At 42.2% G+C, this 20,020-nt stretch overlaps 1 protein-coding gene across 4 annotated transcripts in view; it reads left to right on the top strand.

The window, feature by feature from the left end:
• Window positions 1-13,809, top strand: part of ntn1b (netrin 1b) — a 41,109-nt gene extending 27,300 nt beyond the window's left edge. For 3 of the 4 annotated variants that reach the window (XM_041062327.1, XM_041062326.1, XM_041062329.1), the window contains exons 4-7: window positions 2,840-2,989; window positions 4,355-4,408; window positions 6,623-6,697; window positions 12,452-13,809. In XM_041062327.1, coding sequence (XP_040918261.1) covers window positions 2,840-2,989; window positions 4,355-4,408; window positions 6,623-6,697; window positions 12,452-12,771 — 599 coding nt within the window. In that variant the 3' untranslated portion in view covers window positions 12,772-13,809. The remainder of the gene's footprint in view (window positions 1-2,839; window positions 2,990-4,354; window positions 4,409-6,622; window positions 6,698-12,451) is intronic. The other variant, XM_041062330.1, reaches the window with a different exon arrangement.
• Window positions 13,810-20,020: the final 6,211 nt, after the last annotated feature.

Genomic DNA, 20,020 nt, shown 5'->3' with positions numbered 1-20,020 from the left:
CTCTCAGCAATTCACTTAATAGTTGGATGTTTAATGAAAAAAATGGCTCTTCTGCTCTATACTGCGCCTACATCTCCAGTGGCAGTGTGGAATGCCTCATGCTTTATTTCCCAGATTAACAACTTCACCCCTCATCAAGCGCAGTGTAAACATGGCCCTTGGAGGCCCACAGTGCACGCCTGCACCCCCCCAACAGTTTGTTTTTTTCCCGGTCCACTCGTATGTTTGGCAGTCTAAGCCTTTAACTAGGCACAGCGAGTCCACAGAGATGAACCTGGTACACGGTTCACTGCACTGCACTCCCCTCGAACCCCTCAGCAAACATTCAGCTCCACAGGCCCCCCACTGCAGGTTGAAATTAATTAATGATTCCAGTTTGTAGCGCCCCCCCCGTTAAGGCAGTAAGGCTAAGGTTTTGCATTGATGGGGGGATGTGTGGCTGGTTGGATGGTGTTGAGATTGGAGTAGTAAGAAATATAGTCAGTCTACCTGTCATCAAGTGTTTTTGGATTAAAAAAACATATATATGTAGCAATCTGATATTTCATTGCTTTATAAACTTTATTCAGTCTATCACATTTAATGTAGAGTCAGTCTGTTTGCAGCTTCATGAAAGAACAGTTTGACATTTTAGGAAAAAGGCTTATTCGCTTTCTTGCCTTAGAGTTAGATGACAAGACTGATGCCACTCTCATGTCTGCACAGTAAATATGGAGCTGCAGAATGCTAAGCTAAGCTAACCGGCTGCTGGCTAGAGAGACAAAGTCATGACATCATGTTGCTAGACTCTCACCCCAGTTTTTCATTCAGCTTTATTTTCCACATTCCAGGACAAATTGCCCTCCAGTACAGCACTTACTATTATAAAACCTTTGTGACTTAGGAACAAGAATTAATTTGTAGTTGTGACATTTAACTCAGTAGTGATGGGAACTGTTGTTCTTTTAAGGCCGTTAAAAAACAGAAATGTTAATTAAACAACACTATAGACAGGTTTCCCATTTAGAAATAATCAAGGATGTGCACACAACATTGGGATAGAGAGCATGTTTTCACAAAGCTGTAATAGCTAATATACAGACAGTTTGACTTCAAGAAGTTTGCTGGAAACTGATGAAATTATTCTTAAGAGGTGAACCGGATCAAATTGCTGGAACCAGCAGCTAATTCTGCTGCAAACAGGCAGGTCTCCCTCTCGAAAGAATGAACATTTTCCACTTTTGCAATTCAGCCAGTTCTGGGCACAGAAGCAACTTTTCATGTTGATCTCCCTGTAAGCTCTCAGTCATTTTGTGTTGTTTTCTGCCCCGTTCCTGTGCACACTTCTCACTGATGATGTTGCCTGGAAAGCTGTCTATTAAATCATGTAATGCAATCCATATCTAAACATATGGAGAGAACTGAAAGACATACTGTTTAGTAAGGATCTATTCCAAAGATGCATTTTTAGTTATTTATGTTATTGCAAACATCAATGGAATTTTAACTTTAGCTTTCTATCTACCAGACAGATATGAGAGTGATGTCAAACTTCTCATCTAATCTAGATTTGCATATTTTTGCAAAATGTCAAACTATTGCTTTAAAAACAAGTAGGCACAGAACTTAATGTTGGATAATGCTGAATTACTGCACAGAAGCAGACACAAGACATGAAAGGACTGTCACCTCCATATGATGTCACTGTTCGTTTTTATGGTTGGCTGTCTTATGTGATGATTATTTCATTGCATTTGTAGTTTCCATTACAAAGCCTTACCTCATTTTAATGTAAACAACGCAGTGACGTCGAATTCTCAGAGGAAATAAACTGAATCCCTAAAACCATTTGATTTTCCTTCAGCAAATACACTTGGCTGAAACAAAAAGTAGAACAAAAGCAAAGAAGTTAGACTCTTCTTTTTCAAATTTAATAAACATCTCATTATGTTCATGAAGCTCCATAAATTCCAACTAAAAGTAACTCCAACCTCTACTGGACCACTTCAAGTAAATTTCAAATGACTCTGCTGGTACATATAACACATGCAGGGCTAATAGGGAGGCTGGGCTTCCACTTCAAACACTGGCTTCATGGTAAATGTTTGGCAGAGCACACAAATACACACACACACACACACACACAGAGTACAAATTTCTCACATTTAACTTGCGATCCTCCCAGCTAACAGCTTACACAGACTTTGAAATGCGCTCCACTCGTCCATTAATAGGAAACATTATTCAGGCACAATTCTTTGCCAACAAACTTTACATTGGAAATGCAATCTGAAGAGCACACAGTCTGTCCGGTCACAACGCTGCAGAGGACACAAAGCCGATTCTAAAGAAGCTCATACATACACAGACATACGTGCATAACACATTACCATACATTTTGTGATGTACACAGTCAAGCGATACTGTGCGGTGAGAGTGAAATACTATAATTAATCAAGTTATTTACTCTGCTGCATGCCTTCCAGAGCAGACCTAATGAAGAATCCTATGGTCATTATGGGTGGAGTGAAGCGGTGTAATTTGATTGAGGTTTTATGCTGGTCCAAGGCCCAGTTCCCCATCTGTGATGGTTTGGAAGGCAAACACAGCCCACACTAATGTGAATGATTTCTCACTAGGTTTTAGTGCTAAGATTACTTTTTATTGTATGGAATATGTAGAGTCAGCAGAGGAAAAGCCAGAGACATACTGTAGTCATTTGAAATCTGAGATTTGTTTTGTAATGTTGCTGGTTTTATAAACCGCCCATGTTTTCATTTTTCAAATCACAAGCTGTTTACTTGGGTACAATCAAGCTTGATGTTCCTGTGCTTTTTATTTTTCTCCCCTGCCTCCACAGCATGTGATTGCCACCCAGTTGGAGCAGCAGGGAAGACGTGTAACCAGACAACAGGCCAGTGCCCCTGCAAGGACGGAGTGACGGGAATCACCTGTAACCGCTGTGCCAAAGGCTACCAGCAGAGTCGCTCACCTATCGCTCCCTGCATCAGTAAGGCTGACTTCTACCAGCTTTGTACACAGTGGAGAATATTAATCTGCTCTATGTTCCCTCAAAGGCTAACTTCGTCTAGATGGCTCGCTATTGGTCCATGGTGGAAATTCAAGTTCACCCAAGTTTAACTTGATGCAAAACTCAGAGTGGATTTTACTTTTTACCCGCGGGCACATCCACTAATTGCAGGGGGTTCAATTAGAATTAATTGATTGCAGCCAGGAGTTCATCCAAGTTAGATCAGCCAAATCCTACAGCCCAAGCTTCAATACCTAGGCTTCATCAGTGATAGCAAGTCCTGATAATTACCTCAAGGCAAGACCTGAAAAGGACAGGACATGTTGCATGAATTCATAGCTCACACACATCTTCTGTTATTTTTATAGCCTGTTCCATTATTTTAGATAGATATTTGGCTGTTTAAACCAGAGCCTGGATAAACAGACCATTACTGCTTGCCTAACATGGCCTTGTCTGCCTTCAACACCGTTAACGGTCCGTCTCACAATAAATCCCCAGAATGAGTCCAAGGGAATGATGGCTGATATGTTTATTGGCTGTATCTGCTGCCTGCAGATTCCAGGCCCTCGGCAATAAACGCCAACGCCTCACAGAAACAGAGATGGGTCACTAGTAGCTGCTTTAGCTAGGAGCATCAAGTAGCTGGCTGGCATGAACAGATAAGATAACAGTGATGTCTGGGTGGTCGTGTACACACTAGCAATTGTCAACTATGTTACTGGGGTTGACATTTCTGATAAAGTCATGTGAAAACTGGACATTGTCTCTGTGGAAGAATCAGAACGATATGTTTGGCCAGAATCCACAACAATAATTTAGACCTGTGAACCTGCTGGAACAGGATTGCTTTCATTTTGTTGGGAAGGTAACAAATGTGTTGTAAAAACTGGAGGAAATAGAGTTTTTTTTAAGAGCAGAATATATTTGGTTTCTCATATACTTTTTGAGATAATGTCTTTTGGTTTTAATGGAACGATATAAAATTTTTGTGACATCTACCTCCCTGCCAGCTCCAGCTTTAACAAGACCGGCAGCTTTGGCTCTCTGTACTTACGAAATACCACAATCAGGAAGGAGCAGGACATTAATAGTAAACTCACTTTCTTGCTACAGAACTTTCAGCACATCTGTGTGTCAAAATCAGCTGTCCTTAACAAGACATCCTGTTAAATCCATAAATTATTTTTTATATATGCGCTGACGTTATTCAGATATGCTCAGGGGTAAAACGTCTGCTACCTAGAACAGGAAATTGAGCTCCTATATTTTCCTCATAGGTGTATACGTTTTATTTTGCATTCAGTGTGATGGCTGTGAAAGATGTATTCCTCTTTGTTACAGAAATCCCAGTTGCATCTCCTACAGCAACTTACAGCAGCTACGAGGAGCCGTCAGGTGAGTAGCACAGCAGATACTCTGGTAATTTTAGAACGATAATAGACAAAATATCTCATTTTTTATGACATATATATATGTGTGTGTGTGTGTGTTTCTAGCACATGCATGTTTTTCCATCCATTCACTGTATCACTCGTCAACTAAACACACATCAGTGAGGTCTGACTGCCACTGATGTAAACTCCAGATATTTTGCCAGTGCTCCCTGTGGCCTCGTTGCCTGTATTCCCAGCCTGCCTTGCAGCCTCCCAAGGGTTTGAGCCCTAATCTGATTACATGCTTCATTTGCACCAGTTTGTATTTCAATCAAGGCTGGCTGCGCCAGCAGTGAAGCGCTGCCTGACCCTATTGTTCCTGTGCTCTGACAAGGGTCTCCATATCAGACTGCTGACATTAGAAATATGTCAGCCACAGAAATATTTACCTGCAGGTTTAATATCATTTTCAGGGTCTGTTATTAAAGGCTGATTTGGATGACTTTTTATAATTGTAATTAGCCAGGAGCCAACAGGATGTAAAACCTAGTTGCCTTAGCTGTTAAGTAATGAATTTACACTTTATCAATTAGTTTTACCATGATACAGGTTTGTATGAATAGGCTGAGTCACCTCTGATCATCAGTCAGGGTCTGACGAGAGTGGCGCCACTGACTTCACTGAGCTTTGTTGTGAGTCCCACTTTCTACTATAGTGACTGCCGAGGCTGTGGGGAGTTTGGACTCCTGTCAGAAACTCCACACAGACACCACCCTCCAAATTAGGAGCCGTGTGGTCCCCAGGGACCCCGCAGAATGAACGTGGCACTGCTGCAGGGGACACACAAAGGGGGCGTTTGTCCTCGCAGCAGGAGATTGGACCTTAATGAGAGCTGTGGGTGTAATGGCCCACTGCAGCGATTGCGCTAAGGGGCTAATGGGCAACGTCAGCTATCAAAGGGAGGTATGATGAAGGCCCCCAGGGGCCAGCGGGAGATAAAGAGGCCCCCCGCCCTCAACACTTCATTTACATGGAAATCAGGCATGCTCGATATGGACTCGTCAAATTCATTTACTTTGGGATTTCCTCTTTTCTCATTTCTCCCGCCACCCCAGAAAGCAGCCAGGCATTCCACCAGAAATGCTTTCTCTACATACATGAATTCGATCCTCATCCCACGTCCCAAACCGCTCTTTTTTTTCTCCTTTTTTTTTTTGAGAGGGACGAGAGGGGCGTTTTTTTCTTCCTCCATCATTACCCAGGCAACCTCATTCACACGGAGTATAATGGGGAAGAAAGGGGAAGACTGGACAGAGGGCTGGAAGAAATAATGAAGTTTGTCCATATTCAGGCAAGCTGAAAGGTCCCCTCTCTCTCTCAACTGCCCCCTCCTTTCTCTTCAGACTGCCCAGCCCAGCTTTCCCACCCCCCTAGAAAAGAGCACAAGGCTTATTGCTCTGGGAGAGGCGAAGTGGGAGGGGGACAACACTCGGAGATGATCTGGTTCCAATTTGTGTCAGTCAGTGGAAAGTGGAGGGAACAAATGATTTCAATTTTCAGTTTAGCCTCTGGTCCCACCACCAGCTCCCTCATTACAAAAGGTACCTGGCGCGGTGACAGCGCAACAGCAGTGGCCATCGATAAAGGCCTTTGGCACGCTAACCCCAGTACACATACACTGGTGTAGAAGGAAGACCACTACTACATTAATCATCAGTCTGTGAGCTTCTTTTTCAGAGGGGGGGCACAGACCATTTAGCCTCAACCAGTGTTAGAGTATTCATTTTCTCGCCTCATGTGGCTGAGATGCATCTGAGGGTCCCTGATCATTTTTGGTAGGTCACTAGCTAATTCCCCCCCCCATGACCTTCTTTTGTGCATGAGTGACCTCCGTAGCCCTCAGAGATCTCACAATGCATGCCACGACACTGACGAGGGAGCAAGCTGGAGAGGAAAAGCAGGGAGGAGCATAGTAGGAGTGTGTTGACAGACACAGGAGGATCTGTGTAAGCTTTAATCCGTTTCACAGTGGCACTTTGAAGGCATCTTTAAAACCCTGGGGGCACAAATGGTGTGACGCTAGGGACCACATATAAAGCCCATCCGGCTGGAGCCTGGCCTGATGATCCTGAGACACACTTATGATGTTAAAAGAGGCATTTTATAAATCGCAGGATGAAATTTGCTGTCTAACTCTTACTCTTTCTTTCCCTGTCACCCTTGCTTTCCCCCCCAGATTGTGAATCACACTGTAAAGCTTCCAAGGGAAAGATGAAGATCACCATGAAGAAGTACTGTAAAAAAGACTATGGTGAGTGAGCCCAATAATGCAGGAATGTGTGCCGCCAGATGTCAGCCAGCAGTCAAGAGGTCAGATGTCTCAATTAATCAAACGCCGAGCACGGCCAATCCACACCATGGTGCTGCTCTCTGTGTTTCGTTGACAGTTTACTTACACAGCCTCGGGTCATGTCCACTAATACAGATTAATATGAAAACATATCTTTTTCTCTCTGATGTGGGCTTCAATGCACACTGAGCTGACAGTTCCCACCTTTGAAAACAGAGGGTTTCAAAAACGAGTCAACTGAAGTGTGGATATAGAAAACAGAGCTTTTCAAGATGTATGACTATCAGCCAATATTCTGCCACTTATAATTGCTCCTTTTGTGCGCTGATATAGCCATATAGCAATGCACAACAGATGCTTTCATGAGATACATTTCTTTTCTGCTTTCAAGCAACTGCACAAGCAATTAAATCATGATTCAGTTGAGGCTCAGGAATTACATATAGCATGTGTCAGCTAGTATCTTTTCACTATTAAACACTTGTGAAGCCGTTTACCAATAGAAATATGAAGATAGGCCATTCAAAACACCTGTAGTGTGTGATCTATTGTCAAACACAGATCACACAGAAGACAGAAGGACGGAGGTGACAAACAGGAGCCCTAGCCTGCCGGGACCAAACAGAGAATACAGCCATATTTGTCAAAATGGTCTATAAAAATTGAGCCCTGCTCTTTACCAGATGTTTGCTGTAAGGAGTGTGGTTTTTGGCCAACTGAAAGTACAGGGGGAAAAAATTCACATTACTGTATACTGTTGGTTTTCCCTTTAAGTATGTACAGCAAAGTTGTGGGAAAATCTGAAAATGCAAGTGTGGGTAAAACATGGTTTGACATGTAAACAGGGTCTTTATTTAATCACAATTCGAGTTGACCAGGCTTGTCTTAATTAAATTGTTTGATACTTTGGAGAAACCCCAGTTGGGTTACTTTAAAATGGTTCTGGCAACTCAAGCAAGTTAAATATTTCCTGAGGATCATGTTCAAAAACTAAGCTGAGCAAGAAGAGTTAGAATTTGTCAGGGCACAAACTGTATTGTTTATCCACTCTGCCCAAAGGTATTCCCCTATTGTACAAAAAAGCAAATTTCCTGTACTCACATGTAGTGGAGCAAGAAATTGTGGTCTTCGATTTAAAAAGCCAAAAGCCTATATTAGTTGCATGTGTAAAAAAAAAAAAACCCAAAAGATAAAACCTTCTTACAGGGATGTGTCCTGATTGAGTGACTGGGACAACAGGGTAATAAGTATTATTCCACAAACTAAGGCAGCACTGCAGTAAGTGAAACACTTCAATAAATCATAAAAGAAAAATAAAGGTAAATACACCCTAAATGAATCCATCCCTTTTTCTTCAAAAGTAGAAACATTTCTTTGTTGAGTTCATCCCAAGATTTACCCATTGAACACACACAAATTCAGACATATATTCCTCAAACGTATTCAGTAAAAAAAATCCCTGTCCCTTCTCCTGCTCTGTAGTACCTTTTCTCTGGCCAGTCATAAAAGAATCAAATATATCATTTACATCTGGCATTAAAATGTGTTTTGAGTGACCGGACTGCAGTCAGAAAGATAAAATCAAAAGTTTACATCACATTTGTAACATGTAGGTTCAACACACAGCCCTCATCTGTAAAGGTCCCCAATCACTATCCTCTCCCACCAGTTTTGACTGCGTTCCCACATCCAGATCATCTTCTGGGCGGAGGTGGTACTGCCCACAGATACGAGACGTATTTTCATACCAGGTGTAAGTGGAGTCAAAGCGTGAATGTCTGAACTATGGTAAAAGTATAGTAGACTTAGCACCCCTGTGGACACACTGCAGGAGTGTGTTAGAGCATGCTTTGTCCAGCCCAGTCAGCCTCAGCCATTTGGCAAAAGTTTCGGGCATTTTAGAGCAAATCCCAAACTGATAAGAGAAGCCAAAACACACAGAAATCACATTATGCTGTCAGTGAATCCACCGAACAAGTGGTGTAGCTGAAATACATCTAACAATGTGAGATGGATGCTAGATAAATAAATATCATCTTACAGGGTCTGAAATTATTTATTAAAATGTGGTGTGAAACAAATCAACAACTTGGAACAAGAAGGAATTTTGATGTTGTGATAATTAATGATAGAGGTTCATCATCTGTCAACCCAAAACCACAACAACAGAAGAGCAATACTTGAAATTCCAACACAGGAGGATATAGGAATATAACAGAGGCTGTAGGAGAATATGTTTCTTTGCATTGGACTTCCCCACTGTGTAGCTGCACATTCATCCACATGGCAAATGATCCACTCTGCTCTTTTCAATTTTCTGCACCATTTATCACTGCAATATAACGGTTTATATGTTATCGGAGGAACCACATATGTAAACCACAGAGACAATAAAAAAAAACAAACTGTGAGGCAGATCCAGTGTTACACAGGATACACTCTCCTCTCAGCCAAGTCTGCACGACGATAAGAGTGTGCCTCTGGAGACACAACCTACAATTTTCTTTGTTAAACTATCACGTGTTCCTTATAAATTTCAAAGCTGTATCATTATTAACTTGTGCAGTATCTATCATTTTAATAATAGATATGATAGATAGTATTTTATCATTTTTCAGTTGACAGTTAATGTAAATTTGTGCATTAACCAGCTGAACTAAAGGTTAATCAATACCTGCTCTGCCAGGATCCTTGACAAAGTTGTCTCTCATTCAAACTCATCATCGGTGAAACCTCATCCACTGTATGTCAGAAAACTAGTTTTATAAACTTTAAACAGCATCCAACTGAAAAATTCCCCCGTTACAGTAGAGTAGACAGTAATTTGGGCCATTTGTTGCATTGCGTTAGAAAGCCAGACGCAGCCATTATTCATATTTCCACTGATTTCAATCTTAATCATCAGAGCTGAGACAGACCCTGCATCTATAAATCAGTCAGGTTGATTCAAGCGAATCGGGCGGTTCCTGTTGGGTTTCACTGAAGTTCCTCTAAAAAAGCCTTGAAGCCGATGATCCTGCCTGAGCTGCTCCGAGGCACTATGGCAGACATCATCGCTTAGCATGCGTTCCCTTTGCCTCGGTCTAATTCATTTCTCAGACCTGTCGCCTCGCCTTTGTGGGGCTTCAGAGTCTCTTCTCTGTTCTTTGGGGGCCACAACCCCCATGTGTGAGTGGTGATGCAGGCCCCCAGGGGTCACGGGAAGGGGCCCTCTGTTTAAACACAGTTGTGTGCTCTGCCGGCACCGAGCATTCCTCGGGGCACAAACAGGTGGTAAATTAGGCAGACGGTGACGGATTGCCACCCTGGAGAGAAAGAAATATGTTTTGTTTATTCAATTTTTGTTTTTCATCACTGCCGTAGCTACGGAGACGGCGGACACAAAGGGATTATATTCTCGCCTGAAACCCTCCTCTGCACACACGTACCCTCCCTCTGCCTGCCACCGGGAGGACAATGAATCAAAGAGCCGCGTGTTTACCGACGCTCCGGGGTAGTGCTCAAAGGCAGGGCTCTCCCCCCGCTCCCAGACTCCCTGGCCACCCCTCCGTGCTCACCCAAGGGTAGCAGGTCCCTGATCATTCACTCAGCTGATAACCAGAGGGGACAGGGGCCTCAGTGTGGTAATTAAGCAAGCTCTAATTTCATTAGCCCTTGCTTGTTGGTGGCATGCAGTGTCAAGCCGCAGCACACTGCCCAAAGAAGATAAACCCAGTGGGAAGTTTGGCTGTGAGGGAGGCTCAGTTGGCAGCCATTGTGCAAGTGCAAGATCATCTGACATTTATCTCTTCTCTCTCACTGTCTGTCTCACCAAACAGTGTGCACTATTTTGTAATAGATTGTTTGACCCCGTGCTCTCAGTCTCTCTCTGGTGTCTATTTAGCTCCAACCAAGTGGAAGAAGGTGTGTGTGTGGATTTGTGTGTGTGTGTGTGTGGATTTGTGTGTGTGTTTAAATACTCCAAGTAGAGACTGAGAACATACTTGAGAGAGAAAGAGAAGCAGACACTGACACAGAGACTGTGCCTGGATGCTGTAACCGAGTCTCCTCAGCCCGGAGAGGAGAGCGCTATCTCCACTGGTTTCTCACGCTGTGAAGTTGGATGGAGCTCTGGGAGCAGAACCCGGATAGCTCATGAGGTCGGAAACACATCCTGATTCTCCTGGAACTTTTTCTGTGGCTGGGAAGACAAATAGTGGCCCCTCCTCCCTCCAACCCTCTGACACCCCCCCTCCTCCTCACACACCCTTTATGTGTCTGGATGAAGGAGAGGGTTGCTATGAATGGCAGGGCTGTGAGAGCTCGCTCTACTCAGCCCAACAAACCTTCTTTCTTCTGAAATTGTGTGCAATTTGCTCACGCCATGCATTGACACACATACTCTTAACACCCCGCTCCTCTGGTTCTCTTCATTCTTGGCAGTAAAAGGGGGGACGACTGATGAGCGCCGAAAGTGATCATGTTCAGCCAGAAAGGCAAAGAAAAGGCTAACTTACTGAGCTATCAGAATTCAACAATGCAAAAAACGTTCTTTCTTTTAGGAGAAACACTATTTGGATGTTATTAATACACAATCATTTTGTTAACCTGCAAGTTCATGCCCTGACAATTTATGAGAAATTAGCCAATAACTGAAACAGCAACAAACGAGATATAGGATTTGTTCCATGTTGAGTATTTCACATCATCTCATCCAGTCTCCTCCAGATGACATTAATTCTGACAACTATAAGTGAACCCCCTGTACACCTAAACGTTAATAGCACATTCCTAGCTAAACCCATGGGGTAAACCTCTCCACTTCAAGCACAGATTAGCGCCGTCGCCACTGAGCTGTTTATCTCTTGTTCCAATCATTGTGATGAAGTAATAGTTGCCTTGTTGGACAGAAAATCCATCCAGGGGAGCTTCTGCAGAGGGAGCTTTACTCATTTCCTGATATTAAAATATCTGCTACAAAGTGGTGTTCCAATGGTTACCAGGTTTAGCATGATTTAGCCCGAGGTTGTCAATGTTCAGATGTTCGGACTCCAGTTTAGCACCTGATCAACCAATTGGAAAGGATCTTTTCAGTTATATTGCTAGCAGATGTGGCATTTTTCTATAAAACTTCTCTTTTGGCCATCTACTTTTGCAAGAAATTACGCTGCCTGGCCACCAGAAGGAAATGTGTTTCTCCTGCACTTCACAGGGAGGTGTGCGCTCAGATGTTCACCACCAGAAACCTTTGTGTTCGCACAGGGAGGGCTGTTGCAACTGTTGCTGTAATAGGGAGTATGCTCAGGAGCACAACAAGGAAAGGTCATAGGTCAGAGATGAGGGAGCAATTTCTGGGTCACGTTCAAACAGCCGCTTTTATTGGACATTTTATACACTGCTGTATAAAGGAGTTGGCATCTGGCATTTCGTACTACTGCCACTTGTAGCAGCAAAAGCTGGAGGTTTTAATTTTTTATCCGTTACTTTTAGGAAGTGCAGACGTCACAGAGTCTAATTAAACAGGTCTTCGGCTGGTTTTTAAAGTGTCCACAGCATCTACATGTCTTAAGTCCAATGGGAGAGAGTTCCAAAGTTTAGGAAACAGGGGTTAGGACTCCCTCTGCCCTCCCCAGTAGAGAGAGTACAACAAGTATCTCTAGTGAGGAATTGCTAGTTTATGATATGACTCATTCATTAAGGTGATTTAACCCTGACTTTTCTCTTCTCCTCCACCAGCTGTCCAAGTGCACGTTCTAAAAGGAGACAAAGCAGGCGAGTGGTGGAAGTTCACCGTCAACATAATTTCTGTCTACAAACAAGGTGAGCACCGCATCCGCCGCGGGGACCAGCTGCTGTGGGTGCGCGCAAAGGACGTGGCCTGCAAATGCCCTAAGATCAAGCCCGGGAAGAAGTACCTGCTCCTGGGTACAGACGACGATTCCCCCGGGCAGAGTGGTGTAGTGGCGGACAAGGGGAGCCTGCTCATCCCTTGGAAGGACCTGTGGAGCCGCCGGCTGAGGAAGTTCCAACAGCGTGACAAGAGGGGAAAGTGCTAAAAGTAGCTGGAGGAGGAGAGAAAGAGAGAGATCGAGGGAGAAGTAGAGGCAAAATAACGCCTCTACCGGGATGAATGCAAGGAAGAGGAGAGGATGGATGAATAAAAAAAAAACTGGAAGAATAAAAGATAGAGAGACACAGGTGAAAAGTAGGAGAGATGGGGAATGACTGAGTGCTGCTGCTCTGAGTTGGAGCGAAGACATTAGTGTTTTTTTTCTTTAGGAACTTTTGTGAAGGAGCTCATTCTACAGTTGTTCTGTTTCTGTTCGTCTTTCAAGTTTTCTCATGTAATTGCAGAGTTTGCACCTAATGTTACAGATATGCCACATCCTGACTATTTTACCCATGATGCTGTTGTTTTTTAAAGTCCCTTGTTCAGTTGTTTTAAAGAGCAATGCATCTACTGTATCACCCGTGTGTGTGTCCTTCAGAGGATCTATCTCCACTGCTCTGTGTCCAGTTAAAAGAGGAGGGTTACTGCATGGTACTGTGGGACTCCACTCATGTATGAGAAGCTGCTCTTGCAACCTGCCAAACTTTGGAGAAACTTTATCAACAGCTGAAAGTGAAAAATTGTTTATTACTGCGGTTAGAGTGCCATTTTGCCTGAGAGCTCCGGGCTCATATGTGAGTGTTACCTCAGTGTTGTGGGAACAAAATGCCATAATGATCCTCGCCTCATTCTGTACAATGATCTCATGACACGCAAGTTCTTTGTTCAGCGCTTATTATGGATATTTCAACAGTATTGTTGTGGTTGTGACCTCTGCAATGTAAAGTAACCATACGTGCATACATAGACATTATTTTTAGTAGATGGTGCTGTAGCATCAACTAGATGTAGAGTAGATATGTCAACCATGCACTTATTTTTACTAGTCAAAAGTTTTAGAACATATGAAATATGTTCACAATTATTTTTAGAGTGGCATCCAAAAAGAAAAGAATCCTATACTCAACCCCATGATGCAAAAAAAAAAAAAAAAAGATGTGTCTGATTTACAGTAACAGCTCTGTTCAAATGTCTCACAACTACAGACGACTCAGAATTTAGTGCTTATTCTCCAATAAAGGACTAAATGTAAAGTTGGATGTCCCAAACATTTGCAAGTGAGAGTGCTGATGAATTTTCACTTCATTAAACAAAGAACAGAAAAAAAAAGAGAGAGAATATCGACCTACCAAGCAATCCTCATACCACTGACTTACTGCATGCTCACTATTTACTGTAGCTGACTGATAGCTAACAATGATTGTGAATTATGTACACATTTAATTTGTATACAGTACTCAGTGTTGTGGGAAAATAACCTGTGGAGTGATAAAATATCACAGATGTTTATTGTGCAGTGCGTTCGGCACCCTGTGTCTCAAATGTTCGTCACCTCATAGCGACTTTTTTGAGGACTGGATTCCATTATCAAGACTTGGTACTTGACAAAAAGGCATGATCAGTTGTCTACATGTTATATAGCTGTATAGTATTACTTTTTTTGGTTTTGTTTTGTTTCGTTAAACATTAACTAGCTCTATCTCCATGTGAACTTAACCAGAGTTTTAAATACTAGAGGCTTAATAAATGGAAAGACAAATAAATGAATGTCAGACAAAGTTTCAGATTTCATGTTTACCTGAGTATGTGCACCAGCAGGATCACACACACACACACACATGCATGCGCACACACACTTACAGTACACTAACACACATGCAGGGCCACACCTAATACAGACACATACACACACAAACACACTCACACAGATGCACGGGTACACCCCAGTACTCTGTGCATCATGTTGTATGTATCTGGAATTTCCAACGTGCTAATAAAGCCCCTGCCAACACATCTGTACCGACACATTTCAACTTATTTTGCAGCCGTTTGCAAAAAGGTACTCCCCACCAGACTTCTGCTCCCCATAAATATTATATCTGAATAATTATCTGCTCATGTTTATACATTGGCTTGTAAATGTTGTTTAGCAGTGTCCATTGCAAATGGTTGTGTAATGTCTTGTAATACTAATATATTATGTTTATCACAAATGAATATATTTAATGACACATGAAACGATGTGGCTTTTGTGGTTTTTATTTTTGACCTTTTATTTTTTACCTTTTTGTGTTGAATTGTAGACGGCTGTAATGAAAAGTATGGATAAGTGTTTGGCTATTGAACAGCCTGGTAGAACTGAAAATTAATTCATCTGAAATAAACTGTGTACAAACAAAATGAGGATGCTCCCAGCTGAAATCACATCTTTAGTTCTTTTCTCTTTGTCATAATAAAAAAAAAAAGGTGTTGTTCTTTTCCATAACATTGCAACACACAATGTGTAGACATTGTGCTCCAATACATTACATCACTTATCCTGTCAGTTGTAATAATATCCTGTAACATTTATGGAAAACCTAAGAAGCCAGCAGCATATGAAACAGTTAGACCTGCTACAACATACTAATAACTCAAATGACGACTAAATAATGCTAAAATACTGGGAAACAGAAATGTCGTTTGGGGTTTAATCCAAGATCAAACTAACGATTTAAACTGAAGCTCAAATCCAAATCCAAAAACTTTAACTCACAAACAAACTTTCCTGAGGTTTACTGGACAGCATACAGTTTAAGAAATAATATGCCTAAGCTGTTCAAAAATACAACAAATCACACGTCAATTTTCTCTCTGTTTTTTACTTCTTCTTTTTTATTTTGAAAAAGCACAGATTGCAAACTACAGCCAAAGTAATAGCTGGTACTTTTTGGTGGCTGTACACTACAATCAAGGCAAAGCACTGAACATATGTGAGAAAGCTCTCTTATTACAGTATAAGTCTGGGGTATGTGGGTTTATTCACTGCAAATATAGTGTACTTAAAGTGTATGTTAAAGTTATACTTTTTTTCCCCCATGTGTCGCTTGACGCCTCTTGTTGGTCCCCCGTCATTACCCTGTATTTTACCCTGTATTTATTTAATATTTACTTGATGATGAAGTATTTCCAGAGTAATTTAGTTCCCCTGTACATCCTCCCTTGTATCTATAGGTACCCATTTAATATTTTATTAATATTTATTTAGAAAATATTTAAACTGTAATTACGGGCTGTAATCTAAAGCACTGCCACATTTTCTCAGATTAAATGGAAGTACAGGAGTGTTACTGAAGAAGCATTTATACTCTGCACCACACAACAGTCATGTCACTTAAAAAACTTAACTTATTTGTGAATGCTGAAGAAATATATTGCAATGCTTTTGCTTTTAATGAATCACTATCCCACTGTCATGCTGACATTTACTTAAGTAAATGATTTGAGAATTTTCTCAAGGTCAAAAAAATAAGTGAATACTCATTGCGACATAAAAAATGTGAAGCCAATAGAAAAGCATTAGAAGTCAATTAATTAAAACATTGGCTGCTGCCAAAAGAACTTCAACCATGTCCTGCAGTGCAGGTCATCATTTGTGTTGGATCTTGTGCCTCTATAAACTTCACAGACAATAAGGACTGGCTGTAAGATTGCTATAATGCAGGCATATTACTAAAAGGGTGATATCACCAACGTGTCTGATCCAAACCGCAGATGTTATTGTTGTAGCTGCGAGGTTTTGGCATCAGTGGAAACCCTTAACTTATTCCTAGGGGAGTTTAACACAAAAACACACAATTCTGATCCCTCTCCAAACGAGAGTCCATCTGTCTTGGCTTGTGGACGGAGTATTGATATACTGCTCCTGCAATGCCCAGTGCAAAATACTCCAAAGGGGCCAACTAATTATACAGTCACTGCTGAAAGTTCAAGCTGTGTTCTCCATTAATATCAGGCCACCAGGATTACCAGCAGTAAAACCACTCTAACTCTTGGTAGATGGAGGAGAGAGAGCAAGGGATGAAGAGGCCAGTGGATAAGCGTAGGATCTGGTTCTCATGTTACGTTGTTATAGGTATGTTTACGTCCCTGGCACATTCACAGCGTCATTCAGAGCCGCGATACGTGAACAATCACACATCAGCTTGTTATGGCCGAGTGTTGGATAAGATCACGACAGGACTGTGATTTCTCTCATGATTTGGGCGGGAAGGGAGAGGTGAAAAGAGATCTGGGTGTGTGTGTGAACTTCCCTCTCAGTGTGCGCAAAGATGAAGCTGGAACAACAAACACACAGATGTGATATGGCCCGAAGCTTTTGGCACGCATATTAGACAAAGTGGACTGAACGCGGGGGTCGGGTTTCCATCGGCAGCACCAACTCGGAACTTTCCGCACAGAAGAATCCCCCAGTCACACTGCTGCCATTGTCTGCCTGCTAACAGTGAGGGTCCTCCTCGGAAAACAAAGTCAAGCAGGTCGGCACTGATGATGCGACACGCTGAGGTTGTCACCAGGTTTGGTGGCAGGGTGGCCCTCTGCCCTACAATTGTATGCTGCGCTGATAGCTGCCAGGAAATGGAAACAGCAAGTGGTTGAATGAAAGTGTTTAAACTCCCATGGCATATATTCTGTGGGTCTGCTGATGACGACTGGATGGAAAAGACCCTTATTTCTTTTGTCAGGCTGAGCCCATAAAAAACATTTGGAGGACGTGAATTTACTGCCATTTCTTTATTGTTCCTTGTCCCCTTGTTTTTCCCTGAAAGGTAAGCGGCAAGTGTCTGCGATTTCGAAACATGTCATCAGGGACTATGTGACTTCCATGCATTTAGCTGTTTTATAATTCTGTGGAGACCCAAGTGGCCTCAGATCAGTGAACCAGCTCAGAAAGAAAATGTTCAAAAGCACAACTCACACACTTTTCAATGCTCTGCACAGGTCTCATGTTTTTTTCTGACATTCCTTCTCTCTTAAAAGATTGATTTTTTTTTTTTTTTTTTACAGCACATGGTTTTTCTAAATCCCTTAATACATAAATCTATGGACAAATTTAAAGCTCCCAAAAAACTACTGAGAAAAACGACCACCACGGTGGGACAGGAAGCATTACAGGCCTAATCCTATTCACACACCCTCATCAACAGGTCCACTAGCACATTCAATGAGAAAAGAGAAAAAGGTGGCATTCAAAATGTCCAATAACAATCTAATTAACAAGTAATTACAGTGTATTGACAAGACATCCATTAACTTCAGTGTAAATGAACAAAGTTTAATGACTATGATTGAGGTTTTATTACATAGGGAGGGAGAAAACAAATTGTTGAGAACTACCCAAATGGATCTCGGTAGAGAGCTGAGAGGCCTGTGATACTTAAGTGGATTAGTTGTTTGGGGAGAAGGAGGAACACCGGGGAGGATCACAGAGACTGATTTGCATCACCCAACAGCTATGGACCTTTAGCGCCTCCATTTCTAATCTCTATTCACAGACGAGCCCATGCAGCTGAGGGGAAGTGTCTGTCGAAGGAGGACTTCATTTAACGTTACCACCACGTTTCATCTGGGGCCGAGTCAGGGGAAGAAGTTCAATCATTTCAATCAAGTCCCGTCAGATTAAAAGTCTGATTTTATGCATGAGATCTCTACTACCACCACTTTAAGCTGAAAAACTATACGCAATCATGGTCTTTTGTTTTTCTGAAACCCACTTGGCCTCCTGCTCCTTCTTCTTAACCCTCCGTAAAACTAGAGCTGCACCACAGATGCTGTTTTGTTTTCTCCTAAGCACCCGACTAAACAGAGAACAATACAACACTGTGTTTTCTCAGCTGACTAAATGTATTTCCAAGCCCTGTTTACTTTGCTTCTTGCAAGGATGAGAAAACAATCATATGATACACAAACGCAGAGTAAATTTCACTTCATGCAAACGTGCGTGAAGATCGCCAGAAATAAAGAAATCAATGCTATCAAAACAAACCTCAGGAATTTGGCTTGACTCGAGTTTTTGTGCAAACTATTTTGCATATGTGAGACGCCAACACGGTTCCCTCCTCCCATCCCAAATGTACTTCTCTTGTCGCCTATTTGACTGCAATCCATATACACAACCAGGTGGTGTGTTGCATTTTCCACTCTCCTGTTTTTAGCAGCATCTTCCATCCGTCAATGGCCACTCTTCTGCTTCCCAGGCTTCATTCACAGTTAGGCTTCAGCAGACTTTTGGGGGGGGGCTGTATGAAACAAAGACTGAAGCACCTCTGGAGATGGAAGGAGGGCTTAAAGAGGTACTTGATATCAGCACACCGTGTGACCAACACACACACACACACATGGGCACACACAGGCGAACACATACTACAAAAAACCATATATGTGCGCACACACATGCACAGACACACAACTCACACCTTTAAAGCCCATCCCCAACCCCCCATGCCTTCACTCACTCATTCACTCATTCACTCTCTCCCAAACTGCCTCTCCATTTTTCTCTGTCTTTCAATGCACATGGTTCAAAAGCTGTATTTCTGGCTTACTAGATTGGAGCACAAAGGCTCTTCTTATGCATCCTGGAGAAGCCCCACTAGAGAGGCCACGATCCCATCCTGGATAGGAACGCGCTCACAGACAGAGTTAGTCCTCTTTTTTTCTCATTACCATTTCCATACAGGATTAAGCCACTTGGCTTTTGGATGGTGTGTACTATATTTTTCACCCGTCCCCCCCACCACTCCCCCCTCCCACTGCATTCTCAAGGTCTGAGTTAAATGATCAGTAAGACAATCAGCTCATAAACCAGCTCTTTTTAATGTCTATTCACACACACTGCCGGGGCCAGACGATGCCAGAGTGGATGGATCTCACTGGAGTCTGCTCCATGAGGAGACAGTCCTTCAGTTACCCCATGAGAGCATCCTGTTTTCACCCTCCACGTTTTAACGGGGGACAAGAGGACATCAAACACAGACACTAAAAGCAATTTAACATTTTATTTGCCATTTAAATGTGACTTCAAAGTTACAGTCCTTAAGATTTTCATGAAATAAAACCCCATTATTTATAATCAGCATTGTTTTTCTGCAAAAGCCATTTAGTGTATTTACCATCAGTAATTACTTCTATATATAGTATTTTATTATCATTAGTAGCAGAGTCTGCCATGCTCACGCTCGGAAACGGTGTAATGCAATGTTATCGGTAGTCATTTTATCCCACTCGTATCAGCCTCATTGTTTACTGCTCAGTCTGCCAACACTGTTTCAGAGCTGTATTAAATTACTGCCAATGCATCTCCAACTGCTGCTGCTACACTGAACATTCAACTGGCGAAACACAGGCAGGCTTTTATTGTGAAGAAATTACAGGAA

Source organism: Toxotes jaculatrix, chromosome 18, assembly GCF_017976425.1.
Source record: "Toxotes jaculatrix isolate fToxJac2 chromosome 18, fToxJac2.pri, whole genome shotgun sequence".
Taxonomy (NCBI): domain Eukaryota; kingdom Metazoa; phylum Chordata; class Actinopteri; family Toxotidae; genus Toxotes; species Toxotes jaculatrix.
This window is presented reverse-complemented; position numbering and strand designations above follow the sequence as displayed.